This window comes from Nothobranchius furzeri, chromosome 8 (genome assembly GCF_043380555.1).
Source record: "Nothobranchius furzeri strain GRZ-AD chromosome 8, NfurGRZ-RIMD1, whole genome shotgun sequence".
Classification (NCBI taxonomy): domain Eukaryota; kingdom Metazoa; phylum Chordata; class Actinopteri; order Cyprinodontiformes; family Nothobranchiidae; genus Nothobranchius; species Nothobranchius furzeri.
Genome location: NC_091748.1, coordinates 70,798,517 through 70,814,593, shown reverse-complemented (window position 1 = coordinate 70,814,593; position 16,077 = coordinate 70,798,517). Strand labels below are relative to the sequence as shown.

At 40.7% G+C, this 16,077-nt stretch overlaps 2 protein-coding genes across 6 annotated transcripts in view; one reads left to right on the top strand and one right to left on the bottom strand.

The window, feature by feature from the left end:
• Positions 1 to 2,751, top strand: part of LOC107392951 (G-protein-signaling modulator 2) — a 27,194-nt gene extending 24,443 nt beyond the window's left edge. Inside the window, exon 16 of the mRNA XM_015971034.3 lies at positions 1,941 to 2,751. Coding sequence (XP_015826520.1) covers positions 1,941 to 2,108 — 168 coding nt within the window. The 3' untranslated portion in view covers positions 2,109 to 2,751. The remainder of the gene's footprint in view (positions 1 to 1,940) is intronic.
• mcoln3b (mucolipin TRP cation channel 3b) lies at positions 2,748 to 16,077 on the bottom strand. Of its 5 annotated transcripts, XM_070554280.1 has the most exons (14): positions 15,937 to 16,077; positions 15,435 to 15,754; positions 13,581 to 13,748; positions 13,162 to 13,315; positions 9,780 to 9,855; positions 9,608 to 9,704; positions 9,268 to 9,367; positions 9,064 to 9,176; positions 8,739 to 8,888; positions 8,505 to 8,606; positions 5,470 to 5,592; positions 5,178 to 5,384; positions 4,609 to 4,736; positions 2,748 to 4,422 (listed from the first exon to the last, which is right to left on the bottom strand). In XM_070554280.1, the coding sequence occupies exons 2-14, from the start codon at positions 15,654 to 15,656 to the stop codon at positions 4,383 to 4,385; spliced, it is 1,680 nt and encodes a 559-aa protein (XP_070410381.1). In that variant the 5' UTR covers positions 15,657 to 15,754; positions 15,937 to 16,077; the 3' UTR covers positions 2,748 to 4,382. The 5 variants fall into 5 exon arrangements, with proteins under 5 accessions (XP_070410381.1, XP_070410379.1, XP_070410382.1 ...); XM_070554278.1 differs by having other exon boundaries at positions 9,608 to 9,855; XM_070554281.1 differs by having other exon boundaries at positions 9,608 to 9,855; positions 15,435 to 15,612; positions 15,937 to 16,057.

Genomic DNA, 16,077 nt, shown 5'->3' with positions numbered 1-16,077 from the left:
GCTGTGTGATTAATGCTTCGTTTAATTTTTACTTTCAACACTTTTGCAATAGGTTTTATACCTGGCTGAGTGGCAATAAGCACCTTTGTTTAATATTGTTGCAATTTAGTGAGAAAATGTCATTATGTTTCAATTTGTTTGCAATTCAGCCTCACGGCACCTTCAAAGGCTGTCTCAGTTCTTCTACTTTCATGGTAACCAAGTTGAAGGTGTTCAAGATGGGGTCTGGATGCTAATGACGGATGTTCTCATAGAACAGCAGCTGATTGAACAAGTTAAAATTTCCACCAATGCCTGGCAAACATTAGACATTTTGGAAACGCCCCTGTGAATGTCACTGCTGTGAATGCCAGTCAGATGGACTTATTTGTGGGTGTTTTCCAGATTGTTGGTGGTACTGTAATGCTGTGATTTTATTTTCCAGAGTATGTTTATGTTTATTCATTTAACAGATGCTTTTATCCAAAGCGACTTACAATGTATAACCTGTAGGGCATGTTGTGATCTGTGGGGGAAACCGGAGTACCCGGAGGAAACCCACGCATGCATGGGGAGAACACGCAACTCCAAGCAGAAAGGCCGCAGCCGAGCCGAGTTTCGAACCTGCAACCTTCGTGCTGCGAGGCAACAGTGCTAACCACTGCGCCGCCATGCAGCCAATGAGTAAACAACGAAAACTAAAAACTGCCCAGTTTTAACCATAGAAACACTACATGAGCTAGCATACTGAATTGTTACTTTGAATCAGAAGGGCTTTATGCAATATGTGTGAGAAGGTTCACAATATTAGGAAATTGCTGCAACGTTTGGTGTAATAATAAGAAATAAGCACAATCAAATAATCATAGAGCAGCAATAATTAGAAATACGACTATTATATTCAAGATAGAGTAGGTACTGATCAGAGCGCAGTCAGGTGATTGTGGCTGTTGCCGTAGGAATTATGGCTGAAAAGGTACCAACCGGATGTAAAGGATACTACTGTCAGGTTTGACAGTAGTATCCTTTACATCTGGTGTTGTACCATTTTCTGCAATCATCAGATCCTGTGACTCTAGGAAGGAGCCTTGAAGAAAGAGGGTTGGCACTTAGAATTGTTATTTCTCAAAATGTAGCTTTCTTGAACAGCTTTTTCCCTCAAGAACTTAAACTTCCCCTTTAAAGTAACACTGAAGTTTCACCACTTCACCCTCCAGCTGGCTAAAAGCAGAATAACAACAGTCGTGATCAACCCTGCTGCAGCTTGCTGTAGCTAGCGCTAACAACGAGCTAACATGAGCCACTTGATGCTAAACAAGCTACGAAGTAAAAAGTTCCACACTGCTGGAAAAAGACTTACAAGTCCAGTAGCAACAAAGCCAGGTCACCATCAGCCTGTGATTTCATAGCCTCCTTTAGCTTCCTCAAACGAGTGTAGGCTATGCTGATTTTAGCTCTGCTTTTCCTCCAAAGACATGACTCTCTTACATTTACTTCCAGGCACCGCCATGACAACAAAATAAGCTAAATTATTTTTCTTGTGTTTTTTTACTGATGGTGGGTGAACTGAAAAAGCTAACTGCTAGCCTTTATGTTGGCTACTGGCACAGTAAACAGCGAACAGCCATGAAGCATGTGGAGACCTCCCACTAGTGTACCTTCCTGTTAAATTCAGTTTCTGGTCAGCAGCGGGCTACAGAGTGCTGTACAATCTGAAGTTGGTCAATTTTCTAGCTCAATCACCAAAACCAGTTTGAAAGCAAAATCTTAAAGTGTTACCTCTTGTGTTGCTTTAAGTCAATTATTTTAGTGTTCTGTTTACAATTAATCACCTCTTAGTGATTCAAAACTGTTTATTTGAAACTAGATAATTACTCATTTTCTTAGATTATCTTGACTAATTTTATGGCTTTTTGTGATTCATGAGCTGATTTAGTTATTTGTTCTCCACGGTGTCGCAGGGCTCCAGATTGAATGACCAGAGATGTGCCGCTCCCTCTTCAACGTCCAAGGGACCAACGGTACCCAGTGAGGATTTTTTTAGTCTCATCCTGCGTTCCCAGTCCAACAGGATGGAGGAGCAGCGGGTTTCACCTCCCTCTGGTGATCCCCAAACCAAACCAGGCTGATGTGAAGAAGAGCTGAGCACAAATGAAGTAGCCAAGATGGATTTTTTTTTACTAACACTTTTGCTTTTGTAACCCATAACATGACTGACCTCTTGCCTTTTTGGATTGTCCTGAAGACGAGGATATCCAGATTGCAGATGAAATAAAACTGATATGTGATGTTCAGGATTGTTGGACTTTTAGGTCAAATGAACTATTTTTTAAAAGATTTATTTTTTAGGCTTGCATCAAGTCACTTGTACAAAGGTGCATTGTTACAGACTAAATCTGTATTCCCACATTGTTAAATATTACTCTGGTTAAGAACCTGATGTTTCACTGTAAAACTGACTGGAGTAATGCAGGGTGACTTATTTTAATCTGAGATCTTTTGGCTGTAACTTATCAGAGTTTCGTGTAATCTCATCTGCATAAGTAAATAGGCTAATGCTTCAGTTACTCTGCTGAGTATCAGCATCCAGAGATTCAGACTATCGCTTCTAAAGGTTTATGGGATATTTCTGCGTGGTAACCTGCTTGTACAGAGGTTTGCCTCGTGTGTGTGTGTGTGCGTGTGTGCGTGCGGGGGTGTTAAAAATAACTATTTGGCCTTTGTACTGATGACTTCCCCAGACAATGGAGAAATAAAATCTCATTTAATTTACATTTCAGCATTTTATTGATTTATCAGCATGTGCAACATGAATTTCCTCAGGAACATTAATAAAAAAACTTTTTCATTTCAAATTCATAGTCATATCTTTAAATCTTAAAAAAACGTAAGTGTCCCATCCACCTCCACTGATGGGAAACGTTTATGGGCCATAGCGATCATGAGACTATTGTTTTTACTGATAGTCTTACTCTGAATTTCTGATACCGGTAAGAACAGCAACATGGTTGGTAACTAACAAACATATCTCCTACCACACATACTTAAGCATTTGTGCAAAATAAGATGGCGACATTTAAAGTGACAATGTGTAGTGTTTACTATTAATCTTTGGAAATATCCATTGAAATGTAAATTAAGATACCCAGTTGTTGAATATTGGTGGTTTCATATCATAACCATAAAAATTGCGTTTACAGTGCTTGGGAACGGGTCTAAGGGTGTTCCTGAATGTCAAGACGCCTCACGAGGCGATGTCTTGCAAGGTCAGGCGCCTTGCCTACGAGGACACTGTCCTTCCTTGGTCAGAGAAAACTGTTAAATGGGTCAGACTTGCATCACGTCACCACAGCGGTAACGTCACGTGACACAGGAGATAACGTTATATTTTATACATATTATCAATATTAAAGTATAACGAGCCTTTTACTTTTTAAATTGTGTATGTTTAAATTAAATATGTGAGTTGCTACCTGCTAGCCACTGAAGCTGCAACTACTAAGCAACCATTAATAACTACTTTGGATCTTTAAAAAAAAAAAACATTTTTAATTGGATGACATACTTTTAAACTTGAAATTTTCCCCCGAAGTAGCTGCCGGCTTCTGTTCCGCCATCCTTTTGAAAATACTGCTGTGTATTCTGGATAATTTTTGACCAAGGCTAGGCTACAAGACTCCTCCCGTGTGTCCTCGCTCAGCTAGCTAAACGGCTAACAAACGGGAGAGCACACGCCTCGGTAGAACATGAACATTGGAACACGACTTGGCGGTTCCTGATCATGTATCTCCTAGGCAACTAGGGCGGGGCCAAGACATCAAGGCGAGGTTACTTGGCATTGAGAAACACCCTATGTCTCCGGGCGACGCCATATTGGATGCCATGTTTCCACCTATGGAAGCCTGTGAGGACAGACTGCATTCACTGATTTGTAACAAACGGTTACAAAACTTTCAGCATTAATAAATGTTCTTTACACATTTACCTCTTCACTCATTGCAAGTGATGAATGGGAATCTGATGTTCTTGTGATTTTGCTGGAGGTTGTGTACCCAAGAATTTTTGACCCTAATGGCCATCTACTGGTAAGGTCTTACTTGAACACAAAAATAATGCTTGCTTTAGATATCTACTGCCTCCTATCGCCAGGGAAAATACACATTGTCACTTTAAGGTAGACTGGTTGTTCCAAACAAAAATATCAAAACTAAACTCAGACCTTTCATGGTTGGACATTTTGAGTGAGAAAAGTTAGCTGAAGGGTTTAATGTGTGTGTGGTATGTAAAAGTTGTAATAAATGCAATTTTCAATATTACAATTTAATGTCAATATTGGCCGATAATATCAGACAACCCTCATGTTTACAGAACAAACGTGTTACGTTCCACAGTTTAAAAAGCTGCTATGCCTCTGAGGTCAGCCTCTCGTGACGCTTTCTGCACCTGCAAAGATGACATCAGTCTTGGATGGATGGATACAGATAGAACTGCATCTAAAGGAGCACTAAAGTGCGCTCTAATTTTAATCAAAGTGAAAATGTTGCAGTATTAAAAAAATACATTTAAAGTACTGATCGTATGAAAAAGGAAAGCTACTTTTGGCTATAGTGATGTAAAACTCAATTGTACCTGCTGATGCAGCAGTTCAGGAAGCAGCTGTTCTTGTCTAATCTGTAGACTCCAGACTTTGGCAGGTCTGTACACTCCGACAGGAACTTCTGCAGCTCTGATGTCGGGGCTCCACTCTGCTGCTGTTGCTAAATGACAAATCATGGCTAAATCATGATAAGCATGGCTGCCTTTTTCATAATGAACAAGTTCATATTTAATATGTCAAGTAGGGATGTGTATTGGTGAAATTCTGTCGATGCGATGCGGTATATCATGATATATACAGCCAGGCAATAGATTTTTTTTAGAATGAAATTATTATAATAAAATTAATTAAACAGTCCAAACTGATACACACGATAGAGGGATTAACATTTCAGTGGTGGAAACGAAACCCATTGCTCACTGCTGCAAACTAGCGGTTGGCGTTAGAATTGCACCAAAAGAAAGTATGTAAAGTCCAATAATTTGATACACGTCTTTTGAATATCGATATATTGCAGGAAAAAATATCGCGATATCAATATTTTATTAATGTCAAGTGCTAAATATCTGGATTTACTTATTGAACTTGCTGTTCTCATTACCTTGATGGTGTAGTAAGTATCTGTGATTAATGTGATGAAGAGGCTGAGGATCATGTAGATGAAGAGTGACACAAAGGAATAGATGTAAACTCGGCTGAAAATCCACACCAGTCGGCTCTTCTGCTTCATGTTCTTGAAGGTGGGAAACATGTCGTCTCCATTGATCAGCGAGAACAGACACTCGGAGCCGGTGTCTAGGCTCCGGAACTAAAACGGGAGTCACGGGATTACCTCTGTTCGTCACGGCACATCATCACACTAGTGGCTTTATCAGTAAAGATTTTTCTGTTACCTTCTCATGATATGGGCCCAAAACAATCCAGCCACACAAAAGGTAACTCAGGTAGATTATTCCAGCGCAGCAGACAAAACGGATCACATTTGGAAAAGCTGTCCTGAGTGTCACGATGAGGATCTGAAAATGGATGAAATCAATTGTAAAATTGACTTTCCACCAGAATAAAAGCTTGATTTACAACTATGTAAGGCAGGTATCGCTGTTCAAAGCTAAGCAGATGACTGCAACAACTGGACTGAAATCAAATCATAGCTCAACAGTTTACAAACAAAAGAAATTAGTTTCCTAAACTTTTGCATAAAGGCCTTACACATTTGCAGTGGCCTCTGGTGTAAAATAATGCTTTGTAGGTTGATCTCTGGGGGAAAAAGCTCTGGCACTCCTGTTTCAGGAACTAGAAACGAGCCAGAGCACCAGGATTTGAAGTCCTATTTCCTAATATTCCGACATCTCTCCTCTGATTGGCTAACAGCAACACGACTCTACTACTAAAAACATTTGTTCTGCAACGTTGATGTTTTACCTCCACTAATAATACAAGCCTGAAAGAGGTTTTTTGTTTTGTGGAGTTGCAAATGCTAATAGTTTTCTCTACAACCTGAGATGTTCTCTTCTCTCTCCTGGACGCTAAACCAACAACAGCCTTCTTCGTCACGAGTTAAGATGGGTGAGTCCATGTATGCTAATTTACATTGTGACGTAGATTTGACAGGCTTTTCTAATCTGAGCATTTCCCAATCTCTTTTCTATTGGCGGCTAATGCAGGAAATAGACTATTTTAATGTTTGACCTGCATTTTAAACCGAGCAACCAATCATATTTCAAGTAAAACACAGTTTCTCAGTGAACTTCCACATCCACCACTTTTCATGTCACATTTTTAAACTAAGATTGTGTCATGAGAATGATTAAATGATTAATAACACAAAAAATAGCACTGATTTATATCAATGTCTTCTACAGCCATTTAAGATGTTTATTCAAAGAACAAGTTCACTGAAAAAACATTTTTTATATAGTGACTGATCATTTTTAAAAAACAATGATCAGTCACTCTGAGTTTAACATGCAGACTGAACATGAAAATAGTCTCCTACACCTACTTCCTGCATTAGCTTCTGATAGAAAATGGACTCGGTTCAGAAAATCCCGACAGATCTACGTCAAACTGTCACTTAACATTCATGGACTCACCCATCTTGCCTCGCAACGGGAAAGATTTTGTTGGTTTAACGTTCAGGAGACAGCAGAGAACATCTCGACTAGGCACTAACCGTTAGCATTAGCAACTTCACCACACAACAGAACTCCGTCAGGTTTGCATTATTTGTGGAGATTAAACATCAACAGATCCAACTGACTACTAGAGACCACTGAAAATGAGTGAGTAAAAGTAAAAGTGAGTAAAGTTGACCTTTCAATTTGTTTAAAGAGCAAGTCACCCCCAAATCAACTTTCTTTTGCTGATAAACTAAACGAGTGTCTAATTGTACTGTAGACACATGTAGTCAATAATTTGGCACTTCAGTGCATCTTAGTTAAAATTTAAAATTTCTGCCTAAAACTGGCAGTGTGGCGCCGTCATCAGGTAAAAACTCTGCACTGTATTTGAATTTAAATCTGCCACCGCTATTGGCTAAGAGGTATGCTATGATGTAAACTGGTACATTATGATGTCACAATGCCGTTGTGAGCCTGTGTGTGTGTGTATTTGTTAGTGGCTCCGCCCTCTCGGTCTGCCAGGCAACAGCATTTGTTGAATTTTTCAAACATGAAGTGGGAGTGGAGTAGGTTTCTTGTAGGGGGTGACTTGCTCTTTAAGAAATTGTGCGCTTTGGGTAGTACGAGGAAGAACGAGACTGCGGATACAAGCGGACCGAAATCAGTTTTCTAAATAGGATGGCTGGGCTCTCCCTTAGAGGAAGAGGGGCTCGGGAGGGGCTTGGAGTAGACCCGCTGCTCCTAGCGTTGGGTACCGAATTCGGTACTTTTTAAGGTACCGACCGAATTCCATAGTACCGACTGAGCACCGATTCACGTCATTTGAAGCGGTGCCTCGTTTCGGTACCCGTCCTTCATAACGAGAACTTGCCGAGACCGCTGCGCATGCGCAAGAGCGTTACATCGGTCGCTGAGAGCGAGTTGTAAACAGAGCAGCATGGTAGAAAGAGCGCACGCTAAAGCTTGCGTCCACTTCACTAAATGTGATGGGTAACTGGGTGATGATGAAACCAGCGACAACGATCCAAGTGAGACATCCTCATCTTAATCTGCTCCGGCAGCTAAATAAACTGTTTAAGATAACGTTAGCTTGATAAATTAGCTTCCATTGCCACCATTGTTATCAGCTAATGGTGCGTTCGCTTTCTCCTCGGAAATTCTAACTTCCCAGTAGGAAAAATCTAATGAAAAAGGACGGCAAAAGGAATGAAGATACACAGTAATTTTAGTTCACAGTAAAGATGTTTGCTTCAGTTTAATTATCAGCTTATAAAACTACAAGGACGATGTTAAAATACAAACAGTTGTATGTTATTTATCGTGATATTTATCAAATGTGGTTATATATTGAGAAAATATATACTGTATTTAATTATAAAGGAGAATTAAAATATTAAACACTCAAAAGTATCTAAAATTGGTACCATTATGTACCGGTATTGATTCCTAGGTACCGGGAATTAGTACCGAATCGATTCAAATGTCAAAGGTACCCATCCCTAGCTGCTCCTCCACGTCGAGAAGAGCCAGTTGAGGTGGCTCGGGCATCTGATTAGGGAACCTCCCTGGTGAGGTTTTCCGGACACGTCCAACTGGGAGGAGACCCAAAGGAAGACCCAGGACACAACAGAGGGACTCTGTATCTCAGCTGGCCTGGGAATGCCTTGGGAATCCCCTGGAGGAGCTGGCCCAAGTGGCTGGGGAGAGGGAAGTCTGGACCTCTCAGCATTGTTTGATGCCCCCGTGACCCAACCCCAAATAAGTGGAGGAACATGAATGAATAGCTGGAAAATGATTGTTGCTCTTACATTATACTTCCTAAAGTAGCCCATGTAGCGGATGACGCCAATCCAAACAAACATGGTGCCCATGCCAAGGAAGATGCTGCACACGTCGTAGCTTGTGAGGACCTACAAGCAAAAATAAATAACCCTGCAGGGGACTTGGAGAAATATCCTGATTTACCTGGAGGTAATAAATGCTGGAGCTTAACAAATGACCTGACTGAAATGGAAACCAGTCACTTGACAGTGCCTCATTACCTTAGTCTGAATTTCTATCTTGAGAATGGATCCTATAATGGTCAGGGTGTCGCTGATGATGATCATGATGTACCAACCACTCACAAACTCCAACTTGTCTGACCAGGGCACCTCTCTATCACAGTGTTTATTGGAGTGGTGAACGTACTCCTGTTCAAAACATTGTAAAAAAAAAAATAAATAAAAAAACATGAGGAAGTGAAAAGTTAAATGTGCAAGGAAAACAAGCCTGTTACAATTTAACAAGATAGGTTAACATTTAAATCAAACTCTCCAGTCCGTGGAGACATATCCATGTGATTAAACATCCCAACATTTTACTCACAAGCATCAACCGGATCCCTTTGCACACGGAGCGTGTGCAGAGTGCGACGGAGCTCATGCAGGTTATTATGATGAGACAGTCAAAAACCACAGTCAGGTATGACTTTCTAGGAGCTGAGGGAATACAGAAAAGATTGTAAACATTTAGAACAACTCCACTCTAAATACTTTTAGAAGATCCCTGTGTGAAGCCTGGGTAACTTACAGACTCCGGACAATTTCAAGTTGTCGCATTCATTGATAGATACATCTGTATCCAGGTCGATCTTTATCCTGCCACTGTGAACTTGGTTGTCGAAGGTTATCTGTTACTCAAACATTTCACATTTCCAAGAAAAGAGAATTTTCTTTTTTAGATGCAGCAAGTTTTATGTTATAAAGCAAACACCTGATAAGAAAATATATCATGAAATATGCAAACGTTTCTACAAAATAAAAGGAGCACTGTGTTTAAATTATTCTGATTTAGAGTAAAGCATATGTCAGTTTTGAGGGATTGTAATATTTGTAATTTCTGATGAACAAGAACAAGTGAAGAGACATACAAGGACAGTGAAGTCATAGCAGTCTGGCATTTCGCGATATTGCACGGTTTGCACATTTATGGCCTTGAGGACAAACGTGACCTTCACAGAGAGCATCCTGCAACACGGAGCAGATCCATCAAAAGGGGTGCAACAGCAAAAGAGAAAACACACATTAACACCTCTTACAGACCTTTTAAAATGCAATTTGAAGTCTTGCAGCGCATCATGTTGTGTTAGGGGACTCATTGGATAAATATTAAGGCATTCTGTTATATAAATACAAAAAAGGGTTAAATGAATTTAACACGTTATTTTTAGGGTTTTGTTGTCAGTACCTTTGAAAACAGAATAAGGTTTCTACCAAAATTATAACTAAAATTCAATCAAACATTTGATTTCTGGAAGTTGTTTTTTTGTGGTCTTTACCTTTACCTTCCCAAACAGCCTTGAAAGAAAATCCATCTTTTAATGATAGCTTTACTTTTCTTTCTGCCAAACTTTCTCACCTGGGTGTAGGTCTAATGGTGGTGCCACCAATCTCAAACCGTACTGGAAGGTTTTCAGAGAATAACGAAGATTTGTTCAAGACTAACGGGGCAAGTCCAAGGTGAAGTATAAGATATTCTTCTTGCTGTTCTAGGACACTTTATTTTGAAAACACAATTCAAAGGTCCATTTTTCAGGGTCCCCTTGAGTCAGAATCTGATGGTCGCAGAATATGGTATTACACCAGACACAACAGATGCTGTCAAACATCCATAAAAACATAGTTATCTACATTTTGGCTCATTTTTTGCACTTTTTCTCATTGCCATAAACCCTAATGCAGGGGTATATAATTCTGGACGTGCTGGTATCTGGCACGTTTTAGTGGTTTCTCTGCTCCAACACACTTGTTTTACTGATTGAATCACCTGTGCAGCAGCTCATCGGGCTCTGTCACCTGCTGATTGAAATCAGGTGTGCTGAAGCAGGGTTAAAACTAAAACATGCTGGATACAAGCCCTCCAAGACAGGAACTGAATACCCCTGCCTTAAAGTAACACAACTACGTAACAGTAGCCATACTATCCACAGTCCAGCGCTGGTCAGTTCACAGAACTTTGTCTCCACTGAAAGTTTAAAAAAAGAGAGAAGCCACTGGGACCTAGATCAGAGATCCAGAAGGGAGGACTGAGCTTATTACACAGGAAAGCCTCTCCACTATTTCTACTCAGGCTATGGAGCCATAGCTTAGTATTCTAGCTAATGTACAGTGAAGAACGTGAAAACTTGAACACCCTGCGATTTTGCAAGTTCAGCTACTTCACATTGTAGTTGCAAGCCAACTGTGAGAGACAGCATTTACATTTCAGGAAATCACGATGTATAGTTTTTAAAGAATATTTGTATTGCACTGTCTGCTGCACAAAAGTATTTCAACACCTGAGAAAATCAGTGTTAATATTTGGTACAGAAACCTTTGTTTGCAACTACAGAGGTCAAAGGTCTCCTGTAGTTCATGACCAGGTTTGCACAGACTGCAACAGGAACTTTGGCCCACTCCTCCACGTAGATCTCATCCAGATCTGTCAGGTTTTGGGACTGTTGCTGAGCGACAGTTTCAGCTCCCTCCAAAGATTTTTTATTGGATTTAGGTCTAGAGTCTGGCTAGGCCCCTCCAGAACCTTGATGCTTCTTATGGAGCCACTCCTTGGTTATCCTGGCTGTGTGCTTTGGGTCATTCTCATGTTGGAAGACCCAGCCACGACCCATCTTCAATGCTCTGACTGAGGGAAGGAGGTTGTTGCTCAAACTCTCACACTACATGGCCCCATTCATCCTCTCCTTAATACAATGCAGTCGTCCTGTCCCCTAGGCAGAAAAACACCCCCAAAGCATGATGTTTCCACCCCCATGCTTCACAGATGGGATGGTGTTTCTTGGGATGCAACTAGACTAGATATCGGAAGTAATTCGATATCGGCCCAAAAACACTGTATCGGATTATATCGGACTGCATCAAAAATCTCCAATATGAGCAGTAAGTTAAGGTTCACAATTTTGCAACCAATGGTTAAAAAAATTGTCAATTTCTTCATACTTACTGTTATTGGCTCTTGTTCTCTGACTGAGTAATATCACTTGATGAAGCCTTTCATACATTCCACACTATGTAAATAGGTAAAAGTACGTATGATTTGTGCTGATATCATATCGGACTGATATTGGTATCGGTCAATACTGAAGGCTGCAATATTGATTTCGTATCAGAAGTGAAAAAGTTGCATCGGGACATCCCTAGATGCAACTCATCCTTCTTTTATCTCCAAACATGGCGAGTGGACTTCAGACCTAAACGTTCTATTTTGGTCTCATCTGACCACATGACTGTCTCCCATGCCTCCTCTGGATCATCCAGATAGTTGTTGGCAAACTTCAGACGAGCTTGGACGTGTGATGACTTGAGCTGGGGAACCTTCTTTGGAATGAATGATTTTAAAGCATGGCAGAGTAGCGTTCTACTGACAGTGAACTGTTGTCCCAGCTCTCTTCACGTCATTGACCAGCTCCTCCCGTGTAGTTCTGGGCTGATTCCTCACCTTTCTTTTCATCAGTGATACCCCACAAGGTGAGATCTTGCATGGAGCCTCTGTCTGAGGGAGGCTTACTCTTTAGCCTCTTCTATTTTCTAACAACTGCTCCTATAGTTGATCTATTTTCTCCAAGCTTTTCTCCAAGCTGCTTGGAGATTGCCGCGTAGCCTTTTCCAGCCTTGTGGAGGTCCACAATGTAGTCTTTTTTGACTGTTCTGTGGTCTTGCCCATTGTAGTAGTCTGACTGACTGGGGGTGGACAGGTGTCTTCAACAAGATCTGACAGGTGCTGCTAAATAAGATTAATAAATAGAGTAAAGGTGGACTTTTAAAGGCAGAGTAACAGGTCCTTGAGAGTCAGTATTCTTGCTGATTGCCAGGTGTTCAAATACTTGTGTCCATCAGTGCAATACAAATAAAATGTTTTTAAAAACAGTCAATATAATTTCCGGATTTTTAAAAAATGCAGTCTGTCATAGTGGGAATAAACCTACAATGAGAATTCCCGAATCCTCCATGGTTTCTCAGTGGGATAACTTGAAAACTAGCAGGGTGTTCCTCACTGCAGCAAGCCCAGCTAGCTTCACTTGCTGTTCTGCCGATCCACACTGAGAACGGTGATTCGTGGACAAAGAGGGTTATGCAAAGCAAGGGGAGGGCTGATGAGAGAGAGTGGGTTATGCAGAGAGAGAGAGAGAGAGAGAGAGAGAGAGAGAGAGAGAGAGAGAACACAGTGTACATTTTTTTCAGCACTACATTTCAGAAGTTATTTAAAATTATTACCTTTTTGAATAAACATTTAATTTATTGGTTGCCATCAGTATGTAAGAGCATTTGAAGCAATATGGGGAAAATGCTCCAGAAAAAAATATCTCCAACCCACCTTTAACCCACAATTGCAAACAAATTCTGAATTTTGACATCAATGGATCCATTCTTCACCAGAGAGGAATAAAAATGCAGAAGTGGAGAAAAAAATGGTAGTAATCATGCTTACCAGTGTCAACTTCAGCATCAATATCAATTGTTTCGGTTCCAGAATAAATGCTACCGTTCCTGTAGAACTCATGACACAGGGAAAGAGGAGTGTAGGCACTGCCATTTTTGTCATATTCATGATTGCCCACCGTGTTATTGTGCAGTAGTCCAAACTGGAAATAAAAACGTCTGTCATTTTTTGAGATGGGGTTTAAAAATAAAAGCATGTTGGAGAGGGAACTCAAGAGTCATGACTAACTTATGGGCTAAGACCAAAGTCCATTCCCATGATCAAGTACAGGTCTTGAGCTATTTCTGTTGCATACATTTGTTGAGTTGTAAAAATCTTACAATAATTTACAGTAACTCACAAAAAAATTAAAGATCACCTGATCAGAATAACCCAACACTGGGTTCGTGTCAACGCACAAGTCTCACCTGAGTAATTATGTACCGAACATGCTCATAAACATCAGCCTGTCTGTAAACAGCATACGTATCCATGTCTCCGTCTGAGAAATCCTTCAAGAAGAGGTGTTTGAATGTCAACAGATTTTCCTCCTTGAAAGTGACAACCATCTGGTTGCTTAGTCCAAACGACACCAGCTGAAATGGAGAATAAAAGAAGAGAGTTTAAGTATCTACAGGTGCTGGCCAGTAAATTAGAATATCATCAAAAGGTTGAAAATGTTTCAGTAATTCCATTCAAAACGTGAAACTTGTACATTATATTCATGCAATGCACACAGACCAATGTATTTCCAATGTTCATTACATTTAAATTTGATATTCATAAGTGACAACTAATGAAAACTCCAAATTTGGTATCTCAAAAAATTAGAATATTCTGAAAAGGCTGAATATAGAAGACACCTGCTGCCACTCTAATCAGCTGATTTACTCAAAACACCTGCAAAGGCCTTTAAAAGGTCCCTCAGTCTTGTTTTGAAGGCACCACAATCATGGGGAAGACTTCTGACTTAACAGCTGTCCAAAAGACAATCATTGACACCTTGCACAAGGAGGGCAAGACACAAAAGGTGATTGCTAAAGAAGCTGGCTGTTCGCAGAGCTCTGTGTCCAAGCACATTAACAGACAGGCGAAGGGACGGAAAAAATGTGGTAGAAAAAAGTGTACAAGCTCTAGGGATAACCGCACCCTGCAGAGAATTGTGACGACAAACCCATTCAAAAATGTGGGGGAGATCCACAAAGAGTGGACTGCAGCTGGAGTCAGCGCTTCAAGAACCACCACGAGGAGACTCATGAAAGACATGGGATTCAGGTGTCGCATTCCGTGTGTCAAGCCACTCTTGAACAAGAAACAGCGCAAGAAGCGTCTCGCCTGGGCCAAGGACAAAAAGGACTGGACTGATGCTGAGTGGTCCAAAGTTATGTTTTCTGATGAAAGCAAGTTCTGCATTTCCTTTGGAAATCAAGGACCCAGAGTCTGGAGGAAGAGTGGAGAAGCACAGAATCCACGTTGCATGAGGTCCAGTGTAAAGTTTCCACCGTCAGTGATGGTGTGGGGTGCCATGTCATCTGCCGGTGTTGGCCCACTCTGTTTCCTGAGGTCCAGGGTCAATGCAGCCGTCTACCAGGAAGTTTTAGAGCACTTCATGCTTCCTGCTGCTGACCAACTTTATGGGGATGCAGACTTCACCTTTCAACAGGACTTGGCACCTGCACACAGTGCCAAAACCACCAGCACCTGGTTCAAGGACCATGGTATCCCTGTCCTTGATTGGCCAGCAAACTCGCCTGACCTTAACCCCATAGAAAATCTATGGGGTATTGTGAAGCGGAGGATGCAATACGCTAGACCCAACAATGCAGAGGAGCTGAAGACGACTATCAGAGCAACCTGGGCTCTCATAACACCTGAGCAGTGCCACAGACTGATCGAGTCCATGCCACGCCGCATTACTGCAGTTATTGAGGCAAAAGGAGCCCCGACTAAGTATTGAGTGCTATACATGCACATTCTTTTCATGTTCATTCTTTTCAGTTGGCCAACATTAGAGAAACAAACATTTTTTCATTGGCCTTTAGAATATTCTAATTTTCTGAGATACCAGATTTGATGTTTTCATTGGTTGTCACCTATAAATATCAAAATTAAACGTAATAAACATCGGAAATACATTGGTCTGTGTGCATTGCATGAATATAATGTACAAGTTTCACGTTTTGAATGGAATTACTGAAATATTTTCAACCTTTTGATATTCTAATTTACTGGCCAGCACCTGTATAGAACAAACATGAGCACCACCTAAATTTAACACAGACCTGGGTGGTAACAATGACGATTTTGACGAACTGCAACACAAGTTTCCATGGTTTTCTCCCGCGGGCGTGGTATTTCTCACAGGGATTCATGAAGAAGAACTTGATCTTCCTTCTGAGGCAGTCGACATCAACATGATCATCACGTTTTTGGTGCTGGTGTTCTTCCCAGGAAGTAGGACTGTTTATGTTATAAACATCATACACATCACCGGACTCCTCCATGTCAAGAATCACAAAATAATGAATCCTTTATTTGCAGAAGCTGGAACAATGTCAAGTCACTTTTAGTCCGGTTGATTTTCTGGTTTAGTCGGTGACTTCTGGGAAGGAAATACGATCAGAACAAAACAATGCTGGGAATAACACAAAATTCTGCTTCTCTTTTTTGTATAAAATAAGATATTCTTCAAACGACTAAAGCCGAAATTCTGGATACAGACAACCTTCAACCGGAAGCTGACATTTATTTACATTAATTATATAAACAAAAAAGTTTACGTACCAACTTGCCCCAAAAGTAGCTTCCAAAGCACTCGTAGCCGTTTGTAACGCGAACTCTGAGTGAAGATGTCTTCGTTTCAATAAAAACTTACTCTGAATGTGTTTAAATTCACGACTGAACCTGCTGAAGTCGAGCGAAACC